This window comes from Lissotriton vulgaris, chromosome 2_1 (genome assembly GCF_964263255.1).
Source record: "Lissotriton vulgaris chromosome 2_1, aLisVul1.2, whole genome shotgun sequence".
Taxonomy (NCBI): domain Eukaryota; kingdom Metazoa; phylum Chordata; class Amphibia; order Caudata; family Salamandridae; genus Lissotriton; species Lissotriton vulgaris.
In genome coordinates, this window is record NC_141687.1 from 360079333 (window position 1) to 360097603 (window position 18271).

General features: G+C 45.3%; 1 protein-coding gene across 1 annotated transcript in view; it reads left to right on the forward strand.

Annotated features, from left to right (window-relative positions):
• The window catches only part of BLTP2 (bridge-like lipid transfer protein family member 2), a 604102-nt gene that overhangs the window by 184149 nt on the left and 401682 nt on the right, over nt 1-18271 (forward strand). The window contains exons 10-14 of the mRNA XM_086955158.1: nt 6731-6798; nt 7375-7526; nt 7807-7922; nt 10201-10364; nt 10775-11063. Coding sequence (XP_086811284.1) covers nt 6731-6798; nt 7375-7526; nt 7807-7922; nt 10201-10364; nt 10775-11063 — 789 coding nt within the window. The remainder of the gene's footprint in view (nt 1-6730; nt 6799-7374; nt 7527-7806; nt 7923-10200; nt 10365-10774; nt 11064-18271) is intronic.

The following is an 18271-nucleotide window of genomic DNA, read 5'->3' on the forward strand; positions in this document are numbered from 1 at the left end:
AGTACCGCACCGAACAAACTTCCGGGTCTATCGCATCGTTCACCGAAAGACCCCTTGGAGCTGACAAATTATGAATCAACCTGAATTCCCCTGGGTCCTTTTTGGGGACCACTCCCAGAGGCGAACAAACAAAGTTAGCAACCGGAGGCATGTCATATGGTCCGGCAACCCGACCTCGGGTCACCTCTTTCCCGATCTTTGCTTGTACCACCGCCGTATTCTGCAGAACCGACAGTTGGTTCCTACATTGTGCTTTACCCTGAAAACCCCCCGCCGGGATGCGGAAACCATACGAAAAACCATCTCGCAACACCCCAGCGGAGATATGATCCGGATATTCATTGAGCCAAGGAATCATTGCCATGATGTCAACCGGGGTAGGGAGAGGCGCCCCTCGGACTATTTAAGACCTGTTTGGCGCCCCCTCTATTTCCCGTATCACCAGTCTTGGCTCTGCACATGGTCTCGGGGTGCGAGGACTGCCCACACCCTGCACATTCATGCCTAAACTTGCAAGACCCTTGCGGCCTAGTACATTTGCCTCTGTTAAAGCTCCAGCATGCCCCTTTTTTACCTGAGTTGCCATTATTCCTAGTGTGCTGATCATTGCTTGACCCCGCCCAAAAGGGCGCTCCGGACGAATGGCGGGAAAACTCGACCACGTTTCCCCCCAAAGATGGCGACTTCGCCGTGCCTGATTTCTCTATTTTCTGCCAGGAAATGGAGTCGAAACAATCCCACGTCAGGGATGTGTCGTACTCCTTGGACTTACGAAATATGTTATCGTAACAAAACCATTGATTACCACTATATGTCTCATATAATTCCATGATACGTGTCTGATACACGGCTAATTCCACCAATAATTCGGGCCTTCGTTCCCCCATAATTGCCTTGAACATTCCAAACGCTCTGCCCCAATTGCCTATTGTTTCATCAACTCTGAAACCGGCCATCTTGGTGCGCCATACACTAGGATGCAGAAACTCTTTTTGGTTCTTTACATGCTCAATCTCATAGTGATCGGTCAGCAAGGAAAACATGTTCACATATTTATCAGCCCATATCCTTTCTTTTACCTCAATTGGGATATGCTGAACAACTTTCTCCCTCCTTGAAGGTACCGATCCCTCCCCTGCCATTGGTAATGGCTGCTTACCTGAACCGGTAACTGTGACCGTAGTCCCTGCCGAACCAACGCCCGATACTGGTTGTTCCACGGGAGCCTGCGGGGAAACAACAGGACACGGTGCCTTCGCAGCGTCTTTCGATTGCCGTAACTGCTTCATTATCGCTCTGGCTTCATCAGCCGTGGCCCCCTCGTTCTCTTTGCCCAACCATGCCGCCAACTGGGCAGCCAGCTCAGGAGGCATATCCTCCCCGTTCACAGGAGTGATTACCACAGGGATTGGTTGCCCCGCGTTCGGGACAGGAGTCGGGGCCTCGATTGGGGTGACCGGGTGCGCTGGGGGCGCTTCGGGAACCGGGGCCCCCCCCCCCGACACTCCCCTCTTGGCCCTTCTACCTTTCCCGTTAGGAACTACTCCCGGCAATGCTGGTCCGATGACTCTCTTAGGTCCCCCCGCACCATTCATTGCCGCCATTTGCTTCTTCATATCAGCCATGTCTTTCATCAGCATACGAAGCATCTGATCGGTCCCGACCCTCTTTCCGACCTTCTTGCTAGGCATCGTCACCGTATGCTCCACGAGGTCCTAGGCCAGGAAACTCCGAACTCACTGAAAGAGTAAACACAAAATTAATTACTCAAAATTGGCTCTTCGTTCCGTCTCGAGCTCACGTGCAACGGGGAGGTGCAGCTTCAGAGCACAGGAACAAGAGGATGCTTCGTTGGCTTGTCGCTCCTTTTATCCTTCTTCGGGCGGGCGTGGACCCACCTCCAATCCGCCTCCGGGGCGTGGCTAGCGTTGTCGGTGTCTAGGACAACCCTCTCTTGGGCGGGAAAAGGCTCGCCCCAGTTACGCCGCTTCGGGCATACCAGCCGGGACTCGCCTCCCGCCCAAAAATGGCTTCCCGGGGGGATCGGGGTACTCCACCATACGTTCGGGGGGACCGAGTGGTCGCCCCTTTCCAATCTGTTCTGACATTCATTCAAATCTACAGTTCTAACTTTCGTGGAATTTTTGTTAACTCTACCCTTTTTTTTACACATTGTTACATCTTGTACTTATAGCTAGGCACATTGGATTATTTCCAGCATGGATTTTAGAACCACATCTGTAGCAACTGGTAGATTTCTTCCCCATAACAAATGTCTGTGTTTTTTGCTTTGAATTCAAGAGACACACTGCACATTCATCATTAATGACACCAGTAGGTTACAAACCCTCACCCCCAACTAAAGCTTTGGTTGAAACAATTGAAGCAATTGATCTTTCAATGTGTTTTGCAATATCAACTGCTTCACTCAAGGTAAGATTAATATATGTGAGAAGATGTTCTTGGGTTTTCTTAGGAAAGCAGTTCAACACAAACTGATCTCTTATATACATGTGTATACAGTTTTTAAATCAGCATGTAGAGGCTGGAATACCCCAAAGCAGCTACATATTCTTCAACACTCTCATTACTGCTTATTTCTTCTGAAAAAATTGTGTTTCTCCAAAAACACACTAGGTTCTTCCAAAAATTGTTTCCTCGTCCTTTCCTTCTGTATATTCAGCCCAAACACCAGATTGTCATAGAAGCACTTCAGCTTCTAGAAAATTGTCAAAAACCATCTGTCCGGCATGACCAAGATGATTAAAGAGTTATGCTGTTTTCGATTGAGCATCATTCTTGGTGACATCAATGACTACTCAATAGTTTTTAAATGTACAAAGCCATTTTTCCCATGTATTATCTGCTTACCCAGTTGTTGTAGAAAAGGAGGTGGTTGCAATACATTTTGTATGGATGCCAATGAAGATTTGGTGAAAGCTTCTGACTAAAACCTTCAAAGAGCAAAATAACATCACTGTAGTAACTCCACAAAGTGTGTATTCCTTGTTTGGAAATATAACTTTCATTAGACTGTGTTGTCTTATTTTCACAATTAAATCCAGTAGCCAATTTTCCAAAATTGTTCCCAAACTAAAATGGCCACCGCGTATTACATAATTTGTTTTGTTTGCATTATGGGAGCAGCAGGTACTCTGGGAATGGTCTGCGCGCAGCGCAGCACTGCATATATAAGCTGCCAACATCCATAAGCTTGTGCATGCTGAGAGAGGTTAGCATGAGCTGCTGATAAAACACAGTTGTGCTCAAGCGTGCCCCCTCCTCAAAAATTGTTTTAATCATGCTCCATAAGTGCTAACTTCATCTGGGGCTAGGTACTCACCTGTGTCGGCCCTGGCAGCTGGAGCACAACAAACAGCACCTGATCCTGATTAAGAGGGATGATCTTCCGATTCAAACAGATGTGTCCTTTGGTGGGCCCCTTTACAACGCTCGTCGACAAAATGTGGTGTGGATGTTAACCACACACGTTGAGAAGTCCAAACAGTTATTTATTTGCTGTAGGAGCCCACACATTAAACACCCCTGATCTTCTAAAGCAGGATTCTCCAATGAGGAGCTTGTGAGCTACAGGTTGCCCTCCAGCTACCTGTGAGTAGCTCTCCTGTACGCAACCCTGACTACTAAATTGGAACTTTGTGCTTGGTTGAACTAACATATAAATACCAAAATTGTGTATTCAAGACAGAAATGTGCTTCATTTCAGAAAACAGAAGCTGATTTTTGGGAAAAAAATTGGAATTTCCATAATATATTTAAAGTAATAGATCATGTGGAGAGACATATTACTAATATTATAATTTTTTTACTGGGACACTGCAGCTGTTTCTGGCATGTATTAAGGACAAAGAAGCATTACAAATTGCCAAAGCCTTTTTGCAGTACTGCTACCAACCCAGCCTAATGCACTGAGGTGATCAACAGTGGTAATCTTGCATATGGTTGCCACTAAAGCTGAATTTACCGATGTGGTCACTATGACGACACTAATAATAGAAGTAGCTTGCAATGATTTTCATTCAACATAAGTAGCTCTTATTACACAAACGATTTAGAGAATCGTGCTCTAAATGTTCAACTGCCACCCACAATGGTGTCCACATAAACTCTAGAATCATCTGGTACATTACACAATAAACACTATTGTCTGTTGCTCATTAATCATGACTGTCCTAGAAGGGATGGAGGCCTTTTAAAATTGGCGTGGTAACGGTGTACTCTCTACCCCATAGACCTTTAAGAAAGGTGAGATAGTTGTAAATGATTGCAACACTTTGTACACCTGTTGAGGAAGTATAAAATACTGTTTAGTGGACCAGGTCATTATTGTTTGTATGACATTTCAAAGTGGAACATTATCAAATACATCATAGCTAAGCAAGTAATAATTAAACATTCATGTATCAAGTTCAAGTTCAAAAGACCTTTATTCGAATTTCATAAAATTCATAAAAGTAGCACATTAAAAAATTCAATTACATAACAAATCCAAGTTACAGAATTCATAATTATTAAAAAGTCTAATACAACTCTCGTAAGACTATTTTAAGGTGTTTTCCATCATTTTACCTACACGTGTTATAAGTCTCAAAAAAGTGCTAGTGCGATAAATTAGTTTATTTGTGTCCAGGGAAAGCAACATTGAATAGGACTCCCCTAACGAGAGGGGTCTTTGTTTTCTAAAATAAGGAGTTAAAAACCAATTCATATATTTTAAATAAAATTTGCAGAAGAATAGAAAGTGCAAGTAATTCTGTTTACTAATACCATCACACGGACATGGATTGTAATGTGTTGTGTGTTGATAACTCAAGGGAAAGCCCAGTAGGAACTTCACTGAACCCGCCCTTAGCCGAAACAGCAGTGATCTCTCCCAATTAGTCATGGTTAAAGTGAGGTAGGGTGCAAGTGGTCTCCTACATAATTCATTCCTCATATAACTCACAACAGTTGATTTGAGGATTTCCCTTTCCATTCGTTCAGAGTTATAAAGTGCATACAGTGCTTGTTTGACCTCAATTTTATCTTTGGGCTCAATCTTGCTTGGGTCGGAGAAAAGATCTCCCCTGTCCACGGCGCTCAATGTTTTTAGGACTCCCGCAAGCCAGGGGATCGCCATGCCATGGTCACATTTGAGGCAGTCTTTTATAATATTTTACGTTGGAGTGGCTGAATTATTCCTCCAGATCCTAATCCAGAATAGAGCTGGTCTAGTTCTAATAAAATCACATACATAGGGGAGGTTCAGTTCCTCATGACAAATAAATTCGGAAGATGAGATTGGGGCACCCAGTATTTTTCTACAGAATCGACCTGCTTCTCGCTGGATGCTTGGATTTTTTCCCAATCCCCAGACCTCAGCCCCATAAGTAGCTACAGGTAAGCACTGTAATCTAAAAAAATTTAAAATAGCTCTAGTGGAGCCTATTTTCTTTGGACGTGTCAAGGTCAAAATAGAATTGGTGGCTTTCGAGAACTTGCCCATGGCGTGGGCCGAATGCCCACTCCATGAGCCTTCGCAGCGAAAACCAACCCTAAATACTGGAATGTAGTTACAGATTCTAATTTGTCTGTCCCTATATGTATGGTGTTGAGCTTTCGTTTCCCGGGTCCACATGGCATAATAAAAGATTTTTTTTAATTTACACACAGATCTACATTCATGTATCTTAATATCACAAAGTGTTTGTGATCTGTGACGGAAGGCAGTGGTTACTATTCAATAGTGTGTTACGGTCACGGCACAGAATTCGTTTTGGATGTGAATCAGGAAGTATCATGATGCAGAGCGAGTTTTAGAAGAATGTCAGTGTCACAGCACACAACTAGCTTTTAGTCAAATGTGAAGATTGGGGCAGTGTCAAACTGTATGCTATTTGCATTGATCAGAGTAAGAAAAGAAGTATGAGGAGTACGAAGGACAGTAAGCAGAAAAATCTAGTTCATTGGAAGTGAGAGGTATGCAACATTGTGCGAAGTCGCATAAAGTGCAGCTCAAATTTGCAGACTTGGCCTTACTTATTTCAAAGCAATCCATTACTATGAGATGTAAATCGGCCTTCTTCCCCAACAGCGCATGGTTGGCAAGAAGAGATGACAAAATGCGGTAGCGTGGAGAGCTTAGCTATTCATAGGGAGGAACACAGGGGATTACGGAAAACCCTGATTTCAATGTACTGGGACTTAATGCTGGAAACCTTTAAGGCTATTGACACTGTAGCGCTTTAATACATACCACGACACTAACCCAGCCCTACTACCCCAGCAGTAGCTGATGATCTGTCGCCCATAAGGTGGAAAACAGCACATATCCCAAATAGCACTCGACAAGCCTCTTATTCTCGGCCTGCAATGGCCAGATTTGGGGTGAGCCGCGGGAGGTAAGGGGGGCCTAGGGAGATAGAGCGGGATGATGAGAAGATCGGGATAGTTTAGCGACTTAGTTGTAGCTTTTCCGACTAAACATGTAACATTGATTTCAAAGCACACTAGCACATACAATTTCACACTGGTCATGGTTTTTATTTTGTCTGTAACGATAAACGTATAGTAGATTACTTGTGAGAGAACCTTAATTGTATGATGTGTTGTTTACGAAGAAAGCCAATAAAATATGTTTTCAAGAAAAATATATGAAGTGAGAGGTGTGCGACAAATGAACAGACTTGGGATTGATAAAAGTATTGTTTGCATTTGTTGTTTGCCACAGATGGGCTACTCATGTCCCAAAGTCGGCAGAGAATAGTATGCCTGAATTCCTTAAAGACTAGTGTCCAGGTTAGTGACTGTGAGGTAAAGTGTAGCGACTTGATGTATGCTCTCTTTTTTTCTTACTATTCTTCACGGTTTTTATTATGCCGCTCACCACTTTACCTCAACTTGCTTTACTGCATTTGGCTGAACCCTCCCATTAGGCTCCTTTACTGTACCTCTTTTATCATCCTTAGTAGCCTTCCTATTGTGCTCTTCTATCCCTTTTATAACTATTTTCCTTCCTCTCATTCACTCTAATTATGCAGTCTTCTCTCTTTTGCCTATTTTCTTGACTCCCCTCACCATTCTCATTCTGTTACTCCTCTTACCATCTAATCTCTGCTTTTCCACCACTTTCTCTTTCCAAAACCAATATTCCTTCGCCTACACCTTGCTGTCTTCCATCCTCACGTTTTTCCCAAATCCCAATTTCCTGTCTTTATTTTTATTGCTATTCCTATCTTTCATTTTACATATTTTTAGTCTCCATATATCTCACTGTGATGTTTGTCTTGCATACACAACCTCTTTGCCTCCACCCTTTCTATGCACTTGCTGTCCCCTTCACAGACTGGCACTGACACCTGCTCTTTGTACCAGGTTTCATCTATGGATGTCTCTGGCTCTGTCACATTGAACACTTGCATCGTTCATTACCGCCACCAAGAGTTCTCACATTGGCTAAACATGTTGGCGCTGGAGCACCAAACCCCAACGATGCACTCTCAGATACCAGTGAGAAAAGCTAGGAGGTGAGTGTATTTCTGATGAGCCTTGATAGCCCTGGAAACACACAAATCCTTAAACCTGTTGGGACAGAGACAATGGGAGTGTGGGGATACTATGTTATGGTCCTCTGCAATGGGCTTGAAATATCTGTCAGTGAAACATGTCGATAAGATAATTTGCTGTGGGTTATACTCTAATATGGAGGTTGCAAGGGACTTACCCTCTGTGTATAAACAACATCTTCCCTGCATGTATTTTCTCTTATGTGTAGACTTTTCATACTTTGTTATTGTTTTCTTTTAGTTTTCCCCAGATCATCGCTCCCATCATCCTCCGAACTACCATATCCAACATCAATGTGTCCGTGCAGCTGGGGGATACACCGCCTTTCGCCTTGGGATTCAACTCTCTGTCCTTGGGTAAAGCATCTCCTTTCCGCTCATCCGTATCCTCCTGCCAGTCCTGCTGTCTATTACTTCAATTTTCATCATAGTTGTTCTATTATTTCCTCTTTAGCTTCACATGCATACACAATGTATAAATAGTTTTCTCAAATCCAACACCATTCTGTTATCTTAGAGCTGCATTTGTCATTCTGCATCTCTCGTCATCCATTGTCATATAATCAGCTTGGGGTTATTTTATCTAAAACAGCTGGTATGTCATCCATAGTTTACCCAGTCCTTTGAAATCTTTAACTTTAGTGGTAGAACACCCTTTCTACTGTATAGCGAATCACAGCTTATGAGTGTTCAGAGTTTGACTTCCAGGCAGGTTTTCGGTTAAAGTTTGATACCACCACTAGCCAGCCAAAAAATTCGTTGGTGTCATTAGAAATAATGAGTCTACACTAGTGATATTTTTTTTAAACACTCTAAAACTGAATAAAAAATTTCAGGGCCTCAGGAAATCACAACTTTCAAGATTAGAAGAGATTTGTGGTCCTACAATCATACATATTGAAGAGTATGGAAATTCGGTATCCCAAGACCTGAAAGCCCTGAACTTTTCTGCATGGACTTCAGATCTAGGGACATCAAATAAGTGAGGACATTGCATATTTTCTTTAAAATGCCTCTTTCCCACTAGACTTATCTGATCTCAATTCTGCAGCATGCATAGATTCCCAGTTTTCTTACAACTGCTCCCCATCTGATCGCCTGGCAACATTGCTCCCTCTGGTGCCTTGACTGCTTGCTTTCTGTACCAGATCATGTCCCTGCACACATTATACATCTGATGCAGTGCTTGAGAAGACCTTTCCTTTGCAGTAATCGTGTTTCTTTAGACTCCCTTGTTCTATTCTTCAGGGACATCATTCCATTAGCTGGAAGGGACCAGCCCTTAGAATATAGCTTAAAAAATGCTTAGTACATTTGCAACCTGCCCACGCTTTACACTACCTTGTTCTTAAACCACACATCTTTCCTTCCACAGCCCCTTTTCCAATCTTAAAGTTTCTGCCTTGATAAAAAAATTCAGTATACGAAAAAATCTTTGGTATACAAAAAAATCTTCGCTAACAGAAGATAAGCTACCAGGACACCTTTTCTGGGGTAGATGTTGGTCAAATGGATTCTATTACAATAAGGCCTACGCCCTGATTCTGTACAATCTCGGTAGGCCCTCTGTTCCCAGCATGTTTTCCTTCGTGAACTTGAAAAGCATTGTACCATCTTCTGGAAATCTTGACCCTTGTAACTTCCATTAAACTCTGTTGCCCCCTTCCCCCCCCCCCCCCCCCCCCCATGATATCTTGCAATGAAAAATTTATTTCCATTGTTGCATCTCCTAATTAATCTGGTGTACCTCAACATCATTATTTTCTTCCACAAACTGTGAGCCTCCTTCTCCAGAGGTCAAATATTGTATTTGCATAGAATCTGAAAGTGTATGTTGGGAGTATTTTGAAAGCTTACATTGCTATTTGTCTTCCATTTCATTTGCTGGGAAAGCTGGGCCTTATGGAAGCTACAATTGCATTGCATACGTTATCTTGAACGAGTAGAAATAATAACCTTTCCATTAATTTTTCGTTCAAACAAATTCTTTTTAAATTGCATTATTGTCAGTGAGCATGACTGAGTTTTCTTTTGGGTAAGCATTTGTAGATATAATGTTTGTTCTTTATTCGTTTTGATGTATTTTATCTATGTTATTTATATTCTAATGTATAGCATTCTCACAGCCTACCAGCAAGGTTTGTGTTCTGTAAAATCCGATAACAAAAATAAATAAATAATTATGCACTGTACACAATAACACATCTTGCCTAAATTGTGTGTGTGTTTTTGGTTGTATGTTGTAACTCCTAAGCAATGTTAAGCAATTTAACAAAGCATTGAGTGCTAATCAAGAAAAGGATCAATGCTTTTCTGGATTACAAACCTTCAGTCCCCCTGTTTGCTCTAACGCTGGTAAATACTTTCCTTTAGTTGTTTTGTCTCTGATATTGATAACCATAAAATAAAATTGTTTCCTAAAAATTCATTTGAAACGCTGGCACATTTTGATTTGCTGTGTGTGTAGGAGATGTGATATCCCAACTCAAATGTGTCGTAGCAGAGCTAAGTAATAACTTTAGCATCGGTGCATGAGATTCAATGAGGGTGATAAGTCTACTGACATGATCTACAATACAATACCTTTCTTCTTCAAATCATATTCTTGTGCATTTTCTTTTTCTTCTTCTTCCAGACTATCAGCACTTGCGCACACAGAGCCTGCATCAGCGAGCCATTCTGGCTCTTGATCAACTATGCTGGCGAGTTGGGAAAGACTCTCACATCCAGCAGGCGCCCCATCCTCCTGGCACACATCTTTGGGGTGAGGCCCTTATTCTCAACACCTTCAATCTCCAGGTAGGTGGGTATGTATGTACCACTGGTTCACTGTAGAATTTTGCAGTAGACTGATTTAAGAATGTGTTGGTTTTGGATTTCTGAAGTGTGCTTCCTCTTGTGTTTGTTGAGAAAGCTATAGAATGAGGTGTTTCAGCTGTGGTGTAGTTGCTCATTGGCTTATTCGAAATTCTTGAACCCTGTCAGAACTTGTAGAGTGTGAAATGTCGATTAAATGTAATCTTTGACCTACCTAAAATAAATAGATTGTCCGATTTTTTTGTGTTGTAATATGACACTTTGGTGGCTTTAAGGAAATCCTAATAGCTTACATTACCATTTAATTTATTACTCAGATCAGATGTATTGGCCACTCAAATATTTACCTTCCTAGTAATAACCATATCCCCTGTCTTCATGTTTGTTTCTAGGGCAGCTACAACCAACCACTGGATACCTGCAGCACACAGGCTGACACTCTGTTTATGGACTGCACTATTCAAGGGCTGCAGCTGGAGTCTTCAGATGCTGCCACTGAGTGTCTCTCCCGAATCCTATCCATAGTATATCTGCATCCTAGGGAGAGCGGACAGAAGGTTCAAATTCCCTTATCTGATCCCATGCATCCACCTGTGGAGCGGAGTCCTAGCCAGGCACTGTTGTGGAAGGTGGACCTGCGAGTTGAAGATGTAAACCTCTTTACATTATCCAGTATCGTAGGTAAGTAGGAGATTGTGATGATGATTTTGAAAGCAGTGACACCCAGCAGAAAGCAGGAGATCTATTTCTCTATTATTGCACATATCATATATTTACATGCTTGAATCATTCTTTGTTATTTAGGTGGGATTCTGAGTACCAGGCAGCACCTGCCTGAAAACCTCAGAACACTGCCAGTTTAGTAAAATACTCACTTCGATGGATATGACCCAAACTTCAACCTCAAGTCCGTTGCCTCCCAGATGTTGAGTAAGCCTAATCTTGGAGTCAGGTTAATATCTTTTCCTAAGGCAGATTGCATATGTGTTGCAATTCTACCCCATCGGCAGTTTATCGCTGGGCAATTCCACACCATGTGGTAGTAGATGGCTGGTTGCCCGCAGCCCTTGAAGCAAGTATCGTCAGTCCTAGTCCCTATCCTTGCTAATATGATTCCAGTCATATATGAGCGGTGGAAAACACGAAGTTGGACAAGACGTACCTAAGTGTAATGGCAGTCTCTCTGGGAGACATCAAAGCCTGCCTCCAGTCCTCATCCTCGATGGCCCCCAGATCACCCTCCCATTTTTCCTTGAGCTGTTTGAAAGAATCTGGCATATTATTACTAAGCTTCTTATAAGTGAGGGAGACTGCTTTGGCGTGAAGTTGTCCATCTAATAGACGATCCTCTAAAGGAGAGGATTCCGGTATGTCTACACAGCTGGGAAATGCCTTCATCAAAGCATGCCTGATTTGCAAATATCGAAAGATTTCAGTGGGCGCCAGTTGGTAAGTCTTCTGTAACTCCTCAAATCGAAGGATCTTAACCTTCTTAATCATGTCTCCTACCGTTGAAATACCAATCATATCGCATTTGTCAAATCCCAGATGATGGCAGAGCATACCCAGCCTTTGTGAATGCCACAGCGGCGTCATTTTGGTTAGCCTGTCTGCCCAACCCAACCGGGAGTTAGCCAATTTCCCTATTTGCAGTGTATGTTTTGTGGGATCTATGAACTGCTTTCGTCGTGAACTAGTGTAAAGCGCCCCGAGGTAGTCAGCTCTATCCATCTGGTATCTATCTAGAGCACATGCCGGGTCATTTGGTGAGGCATATCTCCATCTGTTCACCGTCACCACTTGCGAGGCCCAGTAATACAGACGTATGTCAGGCAATGCAATACCTCCATCGTACCATCCCTTCATTAATTTTTGAAGCGCTATCCTTGGGTTCCTACCATCCCATAGCAGTGTACGTACCTCTCCTTCCACCGCGGTAAAATAAGCATCTGGAACTCTATGCTGGCAGTTTTGTAAAACATATAGGAACCGTGGCAGCGCCAGCATTTAAAAGAGGGCAGCACGGCCAATCGGCGACAGTGGGAGGGATCTCCAATGCTGGACATCCGCTTTCAGACGTGCCAACACCGGTGCTAGGTTGCGTCCATAAAAAAGGCCCGGATCGGGCGTAACAAAGATCCCCAGGTATCTGAAGCCATTCTCTACCACCCTCAGGGTACAATCTCTGGGAAGGCATGGGGTTTGTCCATGCAAGATATACAATACTGACTTGCTCCAGTTAATAGCATATCCGGAATATTTTCCGAAGTTGGTAAAGATGTCAAGGACCACAATAATAGACCGGTATGGCTTTGTCAGATATAGAACTATATCATCTGCATAGAGTGATATTCTGTCTTCATAGTCAAGTGACCAACTTAGGCCCCTCGTCATGAGATCTCTCCGTACCCACGCCACCAAGGGTTCCAACATCAGAGCAAAACGACAGTGGCGACAGAGGGCAGCCCTGTCTGGTGCCTCTACGTAGGAGAAACCGTCTAGATGTGTAGTTATTTACTCTTATTTGTCCCGATATGTCTGTATATAATAATTTCACCCATCGCCTGAACTTAGGGCCCAATCCTATTCTCTCCAGGACCTCAAACATATATGACCATTCAATCGAGTCAAACGCCATGGACGCGTCAAGGGAGAGTATGACTGCATCTTCTTCTAAATAATGCTGTCGAGCCAGCACATTATTAAGTTGGCGAATATTAAGAACCGTATTTCGTCCAGGCAGAAAGCCCGATTGGTCTGGGTGCACTAAAGAAGATATAACCGCTCCCAATCGCGTAGCAAGCACCTTCGCCAGAATCTTCACTTCCACATTGATTAATGAAATCGGTCTATAGGAACGGCAATCTTCCACCGGCTTACCCGCCTTTTGGATAACTACGATGCTCGCCAGTCTCTGATCGGGGGGTAGAATGCCTTTCTCCCAACTTTCTTGATACATGCCCCTCAAATGTGGGACCAACTGGAAGGCCATTGCCTTAAGAAATTCTACCGGAGTACCATTCAGCCCCATTGCCTTATCTGATTTTATTTGGCCTATGGCTTTTCGGATTTCATCATCTGTGAGGTCTGCCTGCAACAATTTCCTGTCCTCATCTGACAGAAACGGAACATTGCTTTCTGCTAATAGTTGACATGACTCTTCTGCAGTATATATGGCAGAGGGCGAATGCACCCCTTCAAAATAGTCTGCAAACGCCTCTGCTATATCATCTGGGCATGAGGCAACCCCTTTCGTAGGGGTTTGTAATCTGGGGACCCACCTGGAGCATTGCTCCTTCTTCTCCAGCCAAGCCAACGTTTTCCCCGCTCTATATGGCTTCCTCTTTTTAAGTCCCCAGTTGTGAACCGTTGTCTGAAAGGCATTACCCACACGTTGCCTCCGGTTCCGTTAATCATGCCTCAGTGGGACTTAAACCTTGCCTTGACGTTTCTGATGTGCGCTCCCTTCGCTTCGAGCCCCTTCATAACTGCCCTTTACGTCTTCTCACTCTTAAAACGGCTTTCCTGGTAGCTATCATTTCTGCCAGAAGAGTGAGTGAGCTCCAGGCTCTTTCTTCTCAACCTCCTTTCCTTTCTATTCATCCGGATAAGGTGGTTCTGAGGACCGTCCTTCTTTCTTGCCAAAGGTTTTTTACGCCCTTCCACATTGTTCAGACCATCACTTTGCCCACCTTCTTTACGCCTCCACATCCTTCCAGAGAGGAAGAGAGGCTCCACCATCTGGACCCAAAACATGCGCTTTCCTTCTACCTGAGCCACACACAACAGTTCCGGGTGGATGACCAGCTCTTTGTTGGCTACGTGGGTGCCAAAAAAGGTCGGGCCGTGCACAAACGGACCATCTCTCGGTGGGTCGTTCTCTGCATCAAGGCCTGCTATTCGAGCGGAGTCCATGTGGAGGGCGATCGGGGCAGTAGCTCCAGGGGATTCCAAGGGGTGATTGGCCTTTGGACTATTCCGGATAGCCTACACTCGATTCAACGAGCCATCGAGCCCAGAAGTGGTTGGAGATTGTTCCAACAGACACGGAGGCATCCCACCTCCTGGATATCGCCAAACGGATAATCACCGGTGGCGAACTATCGAATGCCGAGAACCACGGCCTACTAATTACTAAGGGAGACTGGTTACTCCACTGTGTAGGCTATCCGGAACAGTCCCAAGGCCAATCACCCCTTGGAATCCCCTGGGGTGGCAGGCCGGGGGTCAAGAGCAGTTCCTGCAGTTCAGCCTGATCCGGGTGGTCTTCTGGATTCCCCATTTCCAACTCGGGCTACAGTTCGGCACCAGGTGGCAGAGGGTTGCGGATCTTACAGTCGGGTTTGCCTGGAACGTGCTCAGCCCAGTCCCCATAGTTGCTGGCCTCGGGCCCAGGCCGCACCCGGGCTGCGGAGGCAGGAGTCAGAGGAACAGGGTCCAATACCGGGGGAGAGTGGGCGGCGCCAGGTCTCAGATCTCCTGGGCCTCCCCCATTTTAATGTCACAGAGCACGTACCGGATGCCCAACTGCACAAGGCGTCCCGCCGATCGTGGGTCGACTGAACCAGATGAGCCCTTGTCTGCACCTCTCAAGATGCTGCCTCCTCACCTCACGTATTGTGGCCCTTGCCAATCCTTCACTGTGGTCGGCTGTAGGTTTGGTGGCGAAGAACCCTCTGGCAGCACGCATGGTGAGCCAAGTCTCAGCTAGCCGTCGGGTTGGGGGCTCAGTCTGGAGCCTAGCCACAAAATCTTCAACTTCACCTGCGCAAGTACCACCACACCAGCGGCCAGGAAGACCATTATGTACGGCACTTGGGAGTAGCTTCTTCACATTTTGTAGCATTTAACACAAATCCTGCGCACACATATACAGTCATTAATACAATTATTAGTTTTATAGACAATAGAACACTCTGAGCTGTAGAATCTTTGTTCCAATCTTGCTTCTTTTAATCGTGTGTCAGAAATAGTGACTACAAACAGCCAGCCGACACGTGTTTCGTTGTAGACAAACGTTAATCCACAACTCTTCAGGGCTAAAGGCTGGATCCAAATTTTGGAAGCCCAGTTCCGGTGATAATTCCAACCCAGCAGGGTAACACAATGATTTCTTGGATAATGATGTTAGAGGATCAGGGTACCCAACTATAAGTGGTCAAATTGAAGTGACTTTCGAGTAGACGCCAGACGGAGGAGAAGTGAATTTGAAGAGCTTCCAGGAGAGCACACAACCTTGCAGCACCGGGATTCACCGGTTCGTTTTTATAAATTTGTTTGTGATTCTACGTATATTCTACAATTGGAATACTGGTGTAGTCCGTTTTTGGGTCTCGGCTAGAAGCGTGCGAACCATAGTAGTCGGCTCAGCTGACAAGACCGGACAAGGAGTGTAGACAAGAGCTGGCCACGCGTGCAGCATTGTCTATGGCGGAGGCGGATTCAGACACGCGTCTTGGGATTGGGTCGCACGCGTGAGCTTGTAATGTAGACCGCTCACGCGTGCGACCCAATCGTCCTCTTTCCTCTGGGGCTCGATTTTGTCGCAACACGCGCTGTGCTAGCGTTTCACTGCTTTCCCCTGCCCCACGCTGTCCCTGAGGAGGTTATGAAGTGCAGGCATTGCCCCTTTCCAACGCGTGGGGAGGCCCGCATGGCGACCTGCCCCCCCCCCACCTCTCTTTCATATGGAGCATGGCAGCGAGCACCTCGAGCGAGCTGGGGCAACCCAGCACTGGGACACTAGCTGCGGTATGACCGTGCGTGCTACAATCGTGAATCAATTTTCAGCGGCTCGTGTGGGCGCTGAGAGGGCCGCCGTTGTTTGCCCCCAGGTCCCTGCCCAGGCTGGGAAGGAAGGTGGTTTTCGTAGTGTTTAATGCTTCATAGTTTCTTTGGCTCCGGACTCCTTCCTATGGGCCCCGGAGGCTTGCGTCCTCAACACAGAAGGTCAGACAGAGTTAGGGCTTTACACTTGCGGACCCCCCTTACGACCTCTCTCATGTGTAGCATAGGTGGAAGGGGTTGCGGGTTGTCAATAAAAATCCACAGACCACGGTATCGAAGTGGTTGGATCAAACAGCACTCGCACTGGGCTATTTCGGCGCTGACACAGTTATTATTCACACAGCTCTGATGATGCACCTCAGGCACGGGGCTGACACAGGTATTATTCACACAGCTCTGATGATGCACCTCAGGCAAGGGCTCACAGCTGTTATTATTCACACAGCTCTGATGATGCAACACAGGCAGGGGCTCACAGCTGTTATTATTCACACAGCTCTGATGATGCACCTCAGGCACGGGGCTGACACAGTTATTAATGACACAGCTCTGATGATGCACCTCAGGCAGGGGCTGCCTGCTGCTATTATTCACACAGCTCTGATGATGCACCTCAGGCAGGGGGCTGACGCAGTTATTATTCACACAGCTCTGATGATGCACCTCAGGCACGGGCTCAAAGCTGTTATTATTCACACAGCTCTGATGCACCTCAGGCACGGGCTCACAGCTGTTATTAGTCACACAGCTCTGATGATGCACCTCAGGCAGGGGCTCACAGCTGTTATTGTTCACACAGCTCTGATGATCCACCTCAGGCACGGGGCTGACAGTTATTATTCACACAGCTCTGATGATGCACCTCAGGCACGAGCTGACGCAGTTATTATTCACACAGCTCTGATGATGCACCTCAGGCAGGGGCTCAAAGCTGTTATTATTCACACAGCTCTGATGATAAACCGCAGGCACGGGGTTGACACAGTTATTTTCACACAGCTCTGATGATGCACCTCAGGCACAAGCTCACAGCTGTTATTATTCACACAGCTCTGATGATGTACCTCACAGCTGTTATTATTCACACAGCTCTGATGATGCACCTCAGGCACGGGGCTCACGCAGTTATTAGTCACACAGCTCTGATGATGCACCTCAGGCACTGGATCACAGCTGTTATTATTAACACAGCTCTGATGCACTCTCTAATACTCTTTACTAATAACTCTCTCCTTCTCACTATCAACTTCTTACTCTACTACTTACTCTGTGTGTGGGTGCTAATGCAATAGGTCTCGCATATGCAAGCGATGAAGCTATTGGCAATGTAAATGACAATGCCATTTATTTATTATTTAAAAACAAAAAATCATGAGCAATGCCAATAGCTCTACCTTTAATGCTGCCGAGACCATTGCATTGTAAATGCTTGTTGAATACTGGCGTCTTCACTTCAATTTGACCACTTATAGTTGGTACCAGACGGACAATACGAACACAATGTATTACCTCAACAAGCAGGGGAGCTCGAGATCGCGCACACTGTCTCAGGAAGCGCAAGCGATCTGGCACTGGCTGCTAGCCAGAGGACTGACGATAACGGCTACCCATCTTCCAGGTGTGCAGAATGCTTAGGCGGACGCACTCAGCAGTCTCGTCCATGAGAACCACGAGTGGGTCCTAAACGATGAGGTGCTAGGAAACATCTTCACAAGATTGGGCCCTCCAGAAAGAGATCTGTTCGCCACCACCGAAAACAGCAAATGCCCAGACTTCGCCTCCAGGTTTTACCAACCGGGGACTCTGGGGAATGCACTATGGATCAGCTGGTCGAACAGCTTTCTGTACGCTTTTCCACCCGTTCCCCTGATTCCAGCAGTGCTCATCAAGCTGTCTCAATCCAGAGCGCAAATGATCCTCATTGGTCCCGAGTGCCTCAACAGTAGTGGTTCACAGACCTGCTCCACGGGTCTCTCCAACCACATCTGCGGCTTCCATGTCGGTCGGACCTTCTAACGAAGTTGGGGGGGCAGATGGTGCACCCCAACCTGTCATTGTTGAGTTTGGCGGCCTGGCTCCTGAGATAGTACAGTATGGACACT